We start from the raw sequence: 16,008 nt of genomic DNA on the forward strand, positions 1-16,008 counted from the left end.
AAACACTGAGGTACATGCTGCTATAAACATTAGGGTACATGTGCCCCTTCAAAACAGCACACCTAACTACATGGCAATGAGAAAGAATGAAATATGGCCCTTTGTAGCCACATGGATGGAACTGGAGAGTGTTATGCTAAGTGAAATAGGCCATACAGAGAAAGACAGATACCATATGTTTTCACTCTTATGTGGATCCTGAGAAACTTAACAGAAACCCATGGAGGAGGGGAAGGAAAACAAAAAAGAGGTTAGAGTGGGAGAGAGCCAAAGCATAGGAGACTCTTAAAAACTGAGAACAAACTGAGGGTTGATGGGGGGTGGGAGGGACGGGAGGGTGGGTGATGGGTATTGAGGAGGGCACCTTTTGGGGTGAGCACTGGGTGTTGTATGGAAACCAATTTGACAATAAATTTCATTATTGAAAAAAAAAACAGCACACCTATATCCCTTGGATAGATAACCTTGTAGTGCAATTGCTGGCTCATAGGGTAGTTCTATTTTTAGTTTTTTGAGGAACATCCATACTGTTTTCCAGAGTGGCTGCATCAGTTTGCATTCCCACCAGCAGTGCAAAAGGGTGTTTCCTTCTCTGTATCCTCACCAACATCTGTCATTACCTGAGTTGTTCATTGTAGCCATTCTGACAGGTGTGAGGGGTATCTCTTTGTGGTTTTGATTTGTATTTCACTCATCATCAGTGATGTTGAGCATCTTTTCATGTCTGTTAGCTATCTGGATGTCTTCTTTGTTAAAGTGTCTATTTGTGTCTTTTTTCCCATTTCTTCCCTGGATTATTTTTTGGGTGTTGAATTTGAAAAGTTCTTTAGATTTTGGATACGAACCCTTTATCTGATATGTCATTTACAGGTATCTTCTCCAATTCTGTTAGTTGCCTTTTAGTTTTGCTGATTGTTTCCTTCACTGTGCAGAAACTTTTTATCTTGATGAGGTCCCAATAGTTCATTTGTGCTTTTGTTTCCCTTGTCTCTGGAGACATGTTGAGTAAGAAGTTGCTGCAGCTGAGGTCAAAGAGGTCGTTTTCTATTTTTTCTTCTAGGATTCTGATGGTTTACATTTAGGTCTTTCATCTATTTTGAATTTATTTTTGTGTATGGTATAAGAAAGTGGTCCAGGTTCATTCTTCTGCTCTATCCTCCAATGGAGTATTACTCGACAATCAAAAAGAATGAAATCTTGCCATTTGTGACAACGTGGATGGAACTAGGTATTATGCTAAGTGAAATTAGTCAGAGAAAGATAAATATCATATGACTTCACTCATATGTGGGATTTAAGATACAAAACAGATGAACATAAGGGAAGGGAAGCAAAAATAATATAAAAACAGGGAGGGGGACAAAACATGAGAGACTCTTAAATACAGAGAAAAAACAGGGTTGCTGGAGGGGTTGTGGGTTGGGGGAGGGCTAAATGGGTAAGGGGCATTAAGGAGGACACTTGTTGGAAAGAGCACCGGGTGTTATACAAAGGGGATGAATCACTGGATTCTACTCTTGAAATCATTATTGCACTATATGCTAACTTGGATGTAAATTTAAAAATAAATAAATAAAATTTTTAAAAAAGAGAGAAACAGAAGAAAAAAGAATGAAATATTGCCATTTACAACAAGGTAGATGGAAGTAGAATGTATTATGCTAAGCGAAATAAGTCAGTCAGAGAAAGATAAATACTTGATTTCACTCATATGTGGAATTTAAGAAACACAACAGATGAACATAGGGGAAGGGAAGGAAAAATAAGATAAAAATAGAGAGGGAGGCAAACCATAAGAGACTCTTAAATACAGAGAACAAACTGAGATTTTCTGGAGGGGAGGTGGGTAGAGGGATGGGCTAAATGGGTGATGGGCATTAAGGAAGGCACTTGTTGGGATGAGGACTGGGTGTTGTATGTAAGTGATGAATCGCTAAATGCTACTCCTGAAACCATTATTATACTATATGCTAACTAATTTGGATTTAAATAAAAATTTAAAAATATAAAGAAAGAAAGAAGGAAAGAAAAGAAAGAAAGAAAAGAAAAGAAAAAAGAAAAGAAAGAAAGTCTTTTTTTTTTTTTTTTTTAGGGGCACCTTGGTGGCTCAGCAAATTGAGCATCTGACTCTTAATTTCAGCTCGGGTTACAATCCCAGGGTTGTGAGATCGAGCTTAGGATGCTCTCTCTCTCCCCCTCTGGCCCTCTCCCCAGTTCATGTGTTCTGTCTCTAAAATAAAACAAATAATAATAATAAACGTCTTTTTTAAAATAAATCACATGAAATTAAGAATCCTAGAGTTTAGGGACACCTGCGTGGCTCAGTCAGTTAAGTGTCCGACTTCAGCTCAGATCATGATCTCACAGTTCATGGGTTCAAGCCCCACATCAGGCTCTGTGCTGACAGCTTGGAGCCTGGAGCCTGCTTGGGATTCTATGTCTCCCTCTCTGTCTCTGCCCCTCCCCTGCTCACGTTCTTTCTCTTAAAAATAAAATAAACATTAAAAAAAAAGCCTAGAGTTTAGTCATAAGGAATTTGAGTTTATCTAGTCTAATCTCCTATAAAAGAAATTCCTCCTGGAGTAGATGTGGAAAATTATTATGCATTACAACAAGAACCCAAAAAGCACTGTATGTTCACTGCTATTGAATCAGTTTATTAACTCCTCTTTGTTAATAAATTCCACAGGTGATAACAATTACCTGTTCATATGACCAGAACTTAACAGCTGTCTCAGGAGCAATTTTAAGGACATTTGTACCATTTCCTCTCCAAAGGGAGCGGATACCTCCTTCCTTCACCATCTGTCGAAAGCCGCCATATATGTTCATCTTGCCTGATTTTGAACCGTGGACCTAAAAATAAAAGCAGAGTGATACAAAATACTGGTGGCATGTTACTGTTACTATTTCTAAGGTAACCATACAAACCACCCTCTTTATTTCAACACTATTTATTACTGCAAGAAGATATGTTTAAAAATAGAATCTAGAAAAAATAAAACTAGAATATAGAATATAGAAAGCTCATAAAATATATAATGATGGGAAGAATTATTACCACATTGTAGAGGCTGATTCCAAATCTAAAACTAAGAAAAATCAGTACCCTTAGTGTGGGAAAGCAGGCAGACAGGACATGATCAAAATTAAAATTATTACAGACAACAATAAGATAACATGAACCAAAGTATGTATTAGACTACAGAACTGCCCTTGGAATGTGAACAAGTTCAGTTTAAGAGACTTTTAAAAATACACTGCAAGTAATATACTATCTCTCCGCCCCCCAGAAGCAATACCACCATGAAATATAAATGGGTGTGAAAACAATTTTGTATTTTGTATATCAGAGCCATAGACAATGGAATGCACACAGCCTCCCACCAAAACTTAAAATACCTTCAATGGCTTATCTCAAAGCCTCTCTAGGCAATAAATTCATGGCAACATGTACCACTTGCCTCACCCAGTGAATACTTGGTTTATACCACAGATGTGATCACTATTTAAATACACTAGACCTTATAACTGCCTCTGTATAACAATGATGAAATCTAATAAGCCAAAAACAGTTATAGAAATCAGCTCTTCTTCTGATCATTTTGGTTATGGTTATGAGTGGCTACTGAATGAGTGGCTACTGTAAAAAACAGAAAAACAATATGTGAAGGGCTGAAGAATAAAGGTCAGCCACGTGGGCAATATATGATCGATTCACAATAAAAACTCTGGACATCAAAGACTCAGGCGAACTTTCTTGGTTGGTTTGCAACACTGTGCATATTGTCATACATCAATGTTGGAACATAACACATGGCAACTCTACAGGGAGAAGAAAACAGAAACTCTGCATTTGGTGCTTTCCCAGACTTGTCCTTATATGCTTTTTTCCTTGGCTGATTTGAATCTGTATCTTTCCTTGTAATAAACCACATCCATGAGTATTAAAGCTTCTAGTACATTCTGTGAGCCTTCCTGAATTATTGAACCTGAACGTAATTTTGAAAAACCCCAGCCACCTACCCCACAGAACTTGCAGGAAATAAAGTCCAGAGATATCCATTTTATTTTAAATGAACTTCACAATAAAATATGACAAAGGAAAAGATGAATGCTTATTCAAGCTCTCTCAAAGTCAATTTACTATCATTCCTAAAGAAAAACACAAACACCAATTCCTTCTTATTCTTCTTTAATGCACTATTTTTACCCCTAAATATATCTTGGGATTTAGGTACATTCTGAATGGATGCTGTTAAAAATATTGTCAGAAATGTTTTTATACCTAAATCTAATGACAAGTATAAAAAATGTTGACCACAGGTATGACAACACAACCTGTAAAAACTCATTTTTAAGCAACTACTATATTCCAGTAGGGTTTTCCAGTTTATCAGGCATTTGCACATACTTTAAATCATTTAATTCTTACAACTAGCCTTGTTAGATATTCTTAATCCCACTCCCAGATGAAGGAAAATGAGACCTCAGGGGTTCCATGCAGTGTGAGAACCACAGCTCTATAGCCAAAGATACTCCATTCCTTGTCTAATTTCCTATAAAGGAAAAATTATTTACTTCTCTGAGCCTCAGGTTCTCCAGAGATAATGTGAGAATATAATACCCACTTGCTATGAAGATTAAATGGGTTACCATAATGAGCACCAAATAAATATCAATTCCTTTCCTTTCTCCTTCTTTCCACTCTGATCAGCCAAAGCCACATTGCAGGTAAATAGCAAAGTCAGTCTATAAATCCAGGTCTTTTCTACTAACCTTATCTTTAGAATGATTTTAAAAATCACATCCCTGTTCCCAGATTCTAAAACTTAGAAACATTCCACTTTGAGAAAGTACACAAAACAGAAGGAAAATATAAATAATTTAAGGAGAATCCTACAATAATGGCCTAGAGATTTTTTAGAATGCCAAAGACTAAAAGTTCATCACACAACAATTTAAGGTTTTACAGAACACTGAAATACTTACATGGCCTGAATTCGGGATTAATAGCAAAAATAGAGCTTTCATACTTTCTTTTTTAAGGTATGAAAGAATATTACTAAGAAATTTTAAAACTTCTTTTTCAAACCAGCACATTTCTCACTGTTTCAGAATATGTAGGAGAAACTTAGACACAAGATCATAAAGTTCACCTGCATCATGACTTTCAGACGATCCAAAGGGGCAGTGCTTGTTCGAGAGACGGCACCAGCAATACCTCCTGCCAAAAGCTGCCTCCACCACTGTCCGGACTTCTTTTCTTCTTCAGTGAACTCATCCGGAATAGTTAAACTGTCTCCTATGTCAATACCCTGTTAAATGGAAAGATCCCCATGCCCCTTCAATTAAAAATAGATCACTCCAGAAGGTTTCTCTTGGAGAAGAATCATGTGTTAGCTTATAGTTAACATCAACTTCATTCCTTAGAAAGTATACTAAGCCAAAGTCCACAGAAGATGGTGGAGCATCATGGAGACCCTGAACTTGTCTCCTCCCTGAAATGCAGCTAGGTCAGCACCAAACCGTTTTGAACAACTAGGAAACTGATATGGGGACTAACGCAACAATCTACGTAACTTGAGCCACAGAACTCGGCAGGAACGTGGCATGAAGAGGTGAGCTGGGGTCAGAAAGGCTACGGAGGGTAGGGAGTCATTTTCGTGGGAAGAGGACAGAGAGAGAGAGAGAGAAAGGGGAAGAGTGTGGTGCATCAGGATTGCACAAGAAAAGCACACCCCTTGAAAGTAGCTGGAGAGAAAGAGAAAGAGTATAAACACTCACAGGGGACTGAACAAGAAATCTTTTCACCCAAACCATTGATGGGGAGAAAGGAGAGGGTTTCAATACCACTAGGATTCTATAAACAGTGGAGCATAGAGTCTGAAGTTTCGTCTGAACTAGAGCTTAGAACCAGGATAATAAGAATACTAGCTGGGGTTGAAAAAAGCATAGAAGACACCAGAGAATCCCTTTCTGTGGAGAAAAAAAAATAAAATCTAGTCAGGAGGAAATTAAAAATGTTATAATCAAGATACAATCTCGAATGGATGCCATTACCGCAAAGATGGACGAAGCAGAACAGTGAATAAGCGATACAGAAGATAAAATTATGGAGATTAATGAAGCAGAAAAAAAAGAGGAAAACAAAGGCAAAAGATCATGATACAAGACTTAGAGAATTCAGTGACTTATTAAAAAGGAATAACATCCGAATCATAGGAGTCCCAGAAGATGAAGACAGAGAAAAGGCGCAGAAGGTTTATGTGAGCAAATTATAGTGGAAAACTTTCCTAATTGGGGAAGGACACAGACATCAAAATCCAAGAAGCACAGAGAACTCTCATTAGATTCAACAAGAACTGACCATCACCAAGGCATATCATAGTCAAATTCACAAAATCCACAGACAAGGAAAGAATTATGAAAGCAGCAAGGGGAAAAAAAAGTCCTTAACCTACAAGAGAAGACAGATCAGGTTCACAGCAGACCTAACCACAGAAACTTGACAGGCCAGAAAGGAGTGGCAGGATATATTCACCATGCTGACTCAGAAAAATATGCAGCCAAAAATTCTTTATCCAGCAAGGTTGTCATTCAAAATTAGAAGGAGAGACAAAGAGTTTCCCAGGCAAACAAAAACTAAAAGAGTTCATGGCCACTAAACCAGCCCTGCAAGAAATTTTAAGTCAAACTCTTTGAGTGGAGAAAAGACAAAACAAAACAAAACAAACAAACAAAAAACAGAAGCAACAAAGACCAAAAGGACCAAAGAACATCAGCAGAAACACCAACTCTACAGGCAACAAAATGGCACTAAGTTCATATCTTTCAGTACTCACTCTAAATGTCAATGGACTAAATGCTCCAAAGACATAGGGTATCATAATGGACAAGAAAACAAGAACCATCTATAAGTGCTTACAAGAGACTCATTTTAGACCTAAAGACACCTGCAGACTGAAAGTGAGGGGATGGAGAGCCATCTATAATGCTAATGGTTATCAAAAGAAAGCTGGAGAAGCCATACTTATATCAGACAAACTGGATTTTAAAAATAAAGACTGTAACAAGAGATGAAGAAGGGCATTATATCATAATTAAAGGGTCTATTCAACAAGAAGATCTAATAATTATAAATATTTATGCCACCAACATGGAAGAACCCAAACATATAAATCAATTAATCACACATAAAGAAACTCATTGCTAATAATACCATAATAGTAGGGGACTTCAACACCCCCACTTACAGCAATGGACAGATCATGTAAGCAGAAAAGCAACAAGAAAACAATGGCTATGAATGACACACTGGACTGGATGCACTTAACAGATATATTCAGAGCATCTCATCCTAAAGCAGCAGAATACACATTCTTCTTGAGTGCACATGGAACATTCCCCAGAATAGATCATATACCAGGTCACAAATCAGCCCTCAACAAATTCAAAAAGATCAAGATCATACCATCCATATTTTCATACCACTGAAATTCAAAATCACTATGAAATTCAAAATCAACCACAAGGAAAGATTTGGAAAAACCATGAATACTTGGAGATTAAAGAACATCTTATTAAAGAATGAATGGGTTAACCAAGTAATTAAAGAGGAAATTTAAAAATACATGGAAGTCAATGAAAATGAAAACAGGACAGTCCAAATCTTCTGGGATACAGCAAAGGCGGTCATGAGAGGGAAGTATACAGCAATCCAGGCCTTCCTAAAGAAGGAAGAAAGGTCTCAAATATACAACCTAACCTTATACCTCAAAGAACTGGAAAAAGAACAGTAAATAAAGCCCAAAACCAACAGAAGAAGGGAAATAATAAAGATTCGAGCAGAAATCAATGATTTTGAGGAAAAAAAAAAAAAGAGTAGAACAGATCAATGAAACCATGAGCTGATTCTTTGAAAGAGTTTACAAAATAGATAAAATCCTATCTAGACTGATCAAAAAGGAAAACGAAAGGACCCAAATAATAAAATCACAAATGAAAGAGGAGAGATCACAACCAACACTGCAGAAGTATGAACAATAATAAGAGAATATTATCAGCAATTATATGCCAACAAATCGGGCAATCTAGAAGAAATAGACAAATTCCTAGAAACATATAAACTACAAAAACTGAAATAGGAAGAAATAGAAAAATGTAACAGAGCCATAACCAGTGAGGAAATTAAATCAGTAATCAAAAATCTCCCAACAAACAAGAGTCCAGGGCTGGATGGCTTTCCAGCGGAATTTTACCAAACATTTAAAGAAGAGTTAACACCTATTCTTTTGAAGCTGTTCCAGAAAAAAAGAAATGGAAGGAAAGCTTCCAAACTCATTCTATGCAGCCAGCACTACCTTGATTCCAAAACCAGACAAAGACCCCACTTAAAAGGAGAACTACAAACCAATTTCCCTGATGAACATGGATGCAAAAATCCTCAACAAGATACTACTAGCCAAACAGATCCAACAATACATTAAAAGAATTATTCACCACGATCAAGTGGGATTTATCCCTGGGCTGCAGGGCTGGTTCAATATCTGCAAATCATATTAATAAAAGAAAGGACAAGAACCACATGATCCTCTCAATAGATGCTGAAAAAGCATTTGACAAAATACAGCATCCTTTCTTGGTAAAAAAAACAAAACAAAACAAAAAAAAAAAAAAACCTCAAAAAAGTAGGGATAGAAGGAACATACCTCAAGATCATAAAAGCCATATATGAAAGACCCACTGCTAATGTCATCCTCAATGGGGAAAAACTGAGAGCTTTCCCCTTAAGGCCAGGAACACGACAAGGATGTTCACTCTCACCGCTGTTATTCAACATAGTGTTGAAAGTCCTAGCCTTAGCAATCAGACAACACAAAGAAATAAAAGGCATCTAAATTGGCAAGGAGGAAGTCAAACTTTCGCTCTTTGCAGATGACATGATACTCTATGTGGAAAACCCAAAAGACTCCACCAAAAAATTTGCTAGAACTGATACATGAATTCAGCAAAGTCTCAGGGTACAAAATCAAAGTACAGAAATTGGTTGCGTTTCTATACACCAATAATGAAGCACAGAAAAAGAAATCAAGGAATTGACCCCTTTTACAATTGCACCAAAACCATAAAATACCTAGGAATAAACCTAACCAAAGAGGTGAAATATATATACACTGAAAACTATACAAAGCTTATGAAAGAAACTGAAGAAGAAACAAAAAAATGGAAAATTTTCCATGCTCCTGGATTGGAAGAACAAATATTGTTAAAATGTTGACATTACCCAAAGCAATCTACATATTCAAATCAAAATAACACCAGCATTCTTCACAGAGCTAGAACAAATAATCCTAAAATGTGTATGGAACCAGAAAAGACCCCGAATAGCCAAAGTAATGTTGAAAAAGAAACGCAAACCTGAAGGCATCAAAATGCCAGACTTCAAGATGTATTACAAAGCTGTAATCATCAAGACAGTACGGTACTGGCACAAAAACAGAAACACAAATCAATGGAACAGAACAGAGAACCCAGAAATAGACCCACAAATGTATGGCCAACTAATCTTTGACAAAGCAGGAAAGAATATCCAATGGAATAAAGACAGTCTCTTTAGCAAATGGTGTTGGGAAAACTGGACAGCAAGATGCAGAAGAATGAACCTGGACCACTTTCTTACACCATACACAAAAATAAACTCAAAATGGATGAAAGACCTAAACGTTAAGACAGGAAGCCATCAAAATCCTAGAAGAAAAAGCAGGCAAAAACTTCTTTGACCTCAGATTCAGCAACTTCTTATTCAACATGTCTCTGAAGGCAAAGGAAAGAAAAGCAAAAATGAACTATTGGCACCTCATCAAAATAAAAAGTTTCGGCACAGCGAAAGAAACTATCAGCAAAACTAAAAACAACCAACAGAATAGGAAAAGGTATTTTCAAATGACATATAAGATAAAGGATTGGTATCCAAAATCTATAAAGAACTTATCAAACTCAACACCCAAAATACAAAGAATCCAGTGAAGAAATGGGCAAAAGACACGAATAGACACTTTTCCAAAGAAGACATCCAGATGACTAACAGACACATGAAAAGATGCTCAACATCAATCATCATTAGGGAAATACAAGTCAAAACCACAATGAGATACCTGATACTGGTCAGAATGGCTAAAATTAATAACTCAGGCAATGACAGATGTTGGCGAGGATGTGGAGAAAGAGGATCTCTTTTGCACTGCTGGTGAGAATACAAACTGGTACAGCCACTCTGCAAAACAGTAAGGAGCTTTATCAAAAAATTAAAAATAGAACTACCCTATGACCCAGCAATTGCACTACTAGGTATTCATCCAAAAGATACAGGAGTGCTGATTTGAAGGGACACGTGTGTCCCAATGTTTATAGCAGCACTATCGACAATAGCCAAAGTATGGAAAGAACCCAAATGTCCATCGACTGATGAATGGATAAAGAAGATGTGGTATATATCTACAATGGAATATTACTCAGTGATCAAAAAGAATGAAATGTTGCCATTTTCAACAATGTGGATGGAACCAGAGGGTATTATGCTAAGCGAAATTAGTCAGAATAAGACAAATATATTATTTCACACATATGTGGAATTTAAAAAACAAAACAGATGAACATAGGGGAAGGGAAGCAAAAATAAGATAAAAACAGAGCGGGAGACAAACCTAAGAGACTCTTAAATACAGAGAACAAACTGAGGGTTGCTTGCAGGATGTTGGGTGGTGGATGGGCTAAATGAGTGATGGGCATTAAGGAGGGCACTTGTCAGGATGGGCACTGAGTGTTACATGTCAGTGACTAATCACTAAATTCTATTCCTGAAATTATTATTATACTATATGTTAACTAACTTCAGGATTTAACTTAAAAAAGAAAAACAAATGCAAAAGCTGCAAAAATTTTCAAGTAAATATTTTAGTACAGTAGATTACTAGAAGAGAATAAAAATATTTAGAACTTTTTTATTCAAAAAAAAGTACACTGAACTAATTTGAGCATATAATTATAAATAGACTATCCACACTAAATGAAGTACAGTATCACTTCACAGGAAATGAAAGTTAACAGTAATTACAAATTACAAAACCAAAAACTACAGCTTTCTTTCTTAATGGATTCAGAACAACTTTTCTCTTCTTGGTCTAAGTTAGAATGAAAGATCAGCCTTTTGTCAAGTGTTGTGAATCCTTTTTAGCTACAGAAAGAAATTAATTTGTCAATTCTTCAAAGATATTCCCTTTATCTCAAAATTCTAGCCACATTATTCTTTATACCATGATATATGCTATAGACCTGTAAATAAAAATTAAAGCTATATATGTGAACACCTCGAAACTCATCTGCTATACAGACTGTCTATAAATATTTTTATAGACTTGTCATTTAAAACATGCAACAAATTCTTTATAAAATTTAGCTAACAAGGAAATACTGTTTAAAAATAATCCTTCATCCTACTCACATCACCATAGATTAAAAATATAGCTTGAGATAAATTGAGTTCTATAATGATAGTATTTCTACAACTTTATTAGCTAAGTGCTTCTAGTGTAAAAGATTTTATAGGTAGGAGTGTAGGGATAAGAGGCTACACTATAGTAGTAACCCTCTCTTTCTTAATTTTACTATCAATAAAATGAGTACATGACTGTAGCCTCACCTGTTATCGACTATCTCCAAAGATACAGTAAGAGTCTGATTATGTAAATATAACTTCACATAAGTAGAAAATTTATCTAGGCAACTGAACTACTAATATATTTTCTATACTCATAGAAATGAGGCATTAATCATCAATCATTTTATAATGTTCTATTTAAGTTTAGGCATTGCTACCAGCAGCAATGTGAACCCTAGACTTTATTTATTATGTATAAAATTTACTGAAATCCACGAATAAGCATAGCAGACAAACCCATTAGAAAAATTAAAATTCCCTCAGAGAGTTCCCATTGCTTTAGGGAGCAGATTTAACAATAACGTGAACTTCAGGGATGCCTGGGTGGCTTACAAGGAAGTATAATGTAATGCACATAGCATACTTACAGTAGAATGTTTCCAGAAACGGATAATTTCCTCAATGTCTGTAACAGGATTAAATAAGAAATAGTCCCTCCATTCATTCCAGTCTATTGTCATTGTCCCATCAGTATCAATACTGAAAATAAAAAGAAGCAAATTAAAAAATAAAATAAAATTTATAAGTAAAACATTATTGGCCATTTTGCAGAATGATAGTTTCTTTTCAAACTCAGTATTCTTATTAAAAAATTCCAGTTCACAATAATAGATTGTTGGAAATGGCAGCAAGTTTTTGATGTTCTGTTAGATAGTTTTAATCATTTAGATAAAGAAGGGTCCCAAAGTTAGAGAGCTCTCACTGAAGACTACTTTTGGCACTGTGTCAATCTAACCAGTGAGCTATCAAACACTAAAGCTTGAAGATTAAATATTGGGAGGGAAATGAATAGATTTATGATCTATCTTTTTTTCTTGCACTGGATCAGGAAGATATTCCTTTTTTTGTTTAAAGTGTTTATTTTTGAGAGAGAGAGAGAGAGAGAGAGAGAAAGAGAGAGGGAGGGAGGGAGGGAGGGAGGAGGGAGGGAGAACAAGTAGAGGAGGGGCAGAGAGGGAGACAGAGGATCCAAAATGGGCTCTGCATGGACAGCAGAGAGCCCGATGCAGGACTTGAATTTATGAACTGTGCGATCATGACCTGAGCTAAAGTCCAAAGCTTAACTAACTGAGCCACCCAGGTGCTCCAGAAAGATATTTCTTAACGCTCTGTTAAAATATTTGGATGTGATTTGGGAATATACGCAAAATATTCTATCAATTTCCTTCTCTAACTTCCTCAAAGCTAAGAAAATTAGCAGTATTTATAAAAAAAAAAAATCTAACTTGCTGATTGGGGCTTTTGAATCTTAAGAAATCTGGGTACCTCATCTTCAACATGTAACATTAATATACTGTAGTCTTAGATATTTGTCATTAACTTTTTGCTTGTTTTACAAGTGTCTTCATAGTGTGTCATTTAACCAGCTTTTTCCTAAGATCTACTCTGTTGCCTGCCAGGATTTTGATTGTTTTGTTCACTATCTATACTCAAGACCTAAGTGGCTGGCACAAAGAAGGTGCTCATTTATTTGTTGAATTAATGAATGTCTCTGAAGAAAAGTTTGAGTGTCTCCTCCAAACTTTATATTTATTCTATAATTTGTGTGAAAATGATACATAAAGATGGCAGTCAAATAAAAAGTAATTTTCAGGAATTTATTATCATGTTTTCTAGTGCCAATTTCTAATTTTGACTTCCATGTGTGAAATTATACTTAAACTTTCATTTGTCTCAGCACATGGGTATTAACATTCCACATGTGCATGAGAGTCCTAGTTACTACTTATGTTTATAACATTGTTGTGGGCTGCAATACTTATAGCCACTATTTTCCATTTTAATGCAATTGTTTATCATCTGGCCCTACCCCTCCACCTCCCACACATGCCTTCATAAGTATCTTCCACAAGGCAAAGATTTTTGTTGATTTTGTTCACTGATATGACCCAAGTGTCTAGAACAGCCTAGCAGAGAGAATATTTACTGAATGAATACATGAATTCCAAATTCTGGAGCTTAAAGCCACAGAACACTGATAAACTTAAATAAAATAGTCTCATTGTGGTTTAAATCGCATTTCTCTTCAAATCACTAATGATGTCAACCATCCCTTACCATATTCATTTGCTATTCAGGTTTCCTTTTACTTGAAATGCCTGTTTGTCTTTGCCCATTTTCCTACTACATTAAGTGTCTTTTTCTTTTATATGTACAGTTCTTTATATAGTTGATTCTTATACTTCAAGTTATAAATTAGCAGATACCTTCTCTTTGTTCACTTTGTTTATGGTATCTGTGAAAAGATGCTCTTAATTTTAATATAGCTGAATTTATCAATCTTTTTATTTGCACTACTGCCTTTTGTGTCTTTTTTTTTTTTAATAAATCCTTCCTTACATGAGATAAAGACATTTCCTTTTCTTCCTCTATAAGTATTCCCAGTTAACTCTGACATTTAGGTTGATTTTTGTGTCTGGCGTCAGGTAGGTATCCAGTTTCACATGTGTCTGCACGGACAACCAGATGCATTAGCCCCACATACCACATAGTCTCTCCTTTCCCTTTTCCTGTCTTCTGTGTGACAAATCCTAAATATGGATGGGTCTGATTCTGGGATATTATGTTCCACGTACCACCTTGGCTATCTGTGTACCACCACCACTGTCTTAACTATAGCTTAATAACAATCAGTATCTGGCAGAGCAGGTCCCTGCTTCTCACAGCTCTTCAGGAATGTCTTGGTTATTCCTGGGCCTTTGCTCTTTCTTTGGTATAAATTTGATGCTCAGCTTGACAAGTTTCTTGACAAGTTTCAATGGCACTGAATCATTATCAATTTGGAAAAAGGTACAGCTTTTCTGTATCAAGTATTCTAAGAAAAGCCCAAAGCTAATATCATCCTAAATGGGGAAAAACTGAGAGCTCTCCCCCTGAGATCAGGAACAGGACACGGATGTCCACCCTCACCACTGTTATTTAACATAGTGTTGGAAGTCCTAGCATCCACAATCAGACAACAAAATGAAATAAAAGGCATCAAAATTGGCAAAGAAGTCAAACTTTCACTTTTCACAGACGACATGATACTCTACATGGAAAACCCGACAGACTCCACCAAACGTCTCCTAGAACTGATACATGAATTCAGCAAAGTCACAGGGTACAAAATCAATGTACCGAAATCAGTTGCATTTTTATACACCAATAATGAAGCAACAGAAAGAGAAATAAAGAAACTGATCCCATTTACAATTGCACCAAGAACCATAAAATACCTAGGAATAAACCTAACCAAAGATGTAAAAGATCTGTATGCTGAAAACTATACAAAGCTTATGAAGGAAATTGAAGAAGACACAAAGAAATGGAAAAATATTCCATGCTCATGGACTGGGAGAATAAATATTGTTAAAATGTCAATACTACCCAAAGCAATATACACATTCAATACAACTGCCATTCTTCTCAAAGCTAGAACAAACAATCCTAAATTTGTATGGAACCACAAAAGAACCCGAATAGCCAAAGTAATATTGAAGAAGAAAACAAAAGCGGGAAGCATCACAATCCTAGACTTTAGCCTCTATTACAAAGCTGTAATCATCAAGATAGTATGGTATTGGCACAAAACCAGACACAAAGACCAATGGAATAGAATAGAGAACCCAAAATTGGACCCACAAATGTATGGCCAACTAATCTTTGACAAAGCAGGAAAGACAGTCTCTTTAAAAAATGGTGCTGGGAGAACTGGACAGCAACATGCAGAAGGATGAAACTAGACCACTTTCTTACACCATACACAAAAATAAACTCAAAATGGATGAAAGACCTGAATGTGAGACAGGAAACCATCAAAACCCTAGAGGAGAAAGCAGGAAAAAACCTCTTTGACCTCAGCCGCAGCAATTTCTTACTTGACACATCTCCAAAGGCAAAGGAATTAAAAGCAAAAATGAACTATTGGGACCTCATTAAGATAAAAAAGTTTCTGCACTGCAAAGGAAACAATCAACAAAATTAAAAGGCAACTGACGGAATGGGAAAAGACATTTGCAAATGACATATCGGATACAGGACTAGTATCCAAAATCTATAAAGAACTCACCAAACTTCACACCTGAGAAACAAATAATCCAGTGAAGAAATGGGCAGAAGATATGAACAGACACTTGTGCAAAGAAGACATCCAGATGATCAACAGACACATGAAATGATTCTCAACGTCATGCATCATCAGGGAAATACAAATCAAAACCACACCGAGATACCACTTCATGCCGGTCAGAGTGGCTAAAATGAACAACTCAGGAAACAACAGAGGCTGGCGAGGATGTAGAGAAACA

At 36.2% G+C, this 16,008-nt stretch overlaps 1 protein-coding gene across 1 annotated transcript in view; it reads right to left on the reverse strand.

Annotated features, from left to right (window-relative positions):
- The window catches only part of LOC106974253 (calcium-binding mitochondrial carrier protein SCaMC-1), a 60,247-nt gene that overhangs the window by 15,704 nt on the left and 28,535 nt on the right, over positions 1-16,008 (reverse strand). Inside the window, exons 4-6 of the mRNA XM_015071440.3 lie at positions 12,088-12,199; positions 5,160-5,318; positions 2,704-2,856 (exon numbers count right to left, since the gene is read on the reverse strand). Coding sequence (XP_014926926.2) covers positions 2,704-2,856; positions 5,160-5,318; positions 12,088-12,199 — 424 coding nt within the window. The remainder of the gene's footprint in view (positions 1-2,703; positions 2,857-5,159; positions 5,319-12,087; positions 12,200-16,008) is intronic.

Source organism: Acinonyx jubatus, chromosome C1, assembly GCF_027475565.1.
Source record: "Acinonyx jubatus isolate Ajub_Pintada_27869175 chromosome C1, VMU_Ajub_asm_v1.0, whole genome shotgun sequence".
NCBI lineage: Eukaryota > Metazoa > Chordata > Mammalia > Carnivora > Felidae > Acinonyx > Acinonyx jubatus.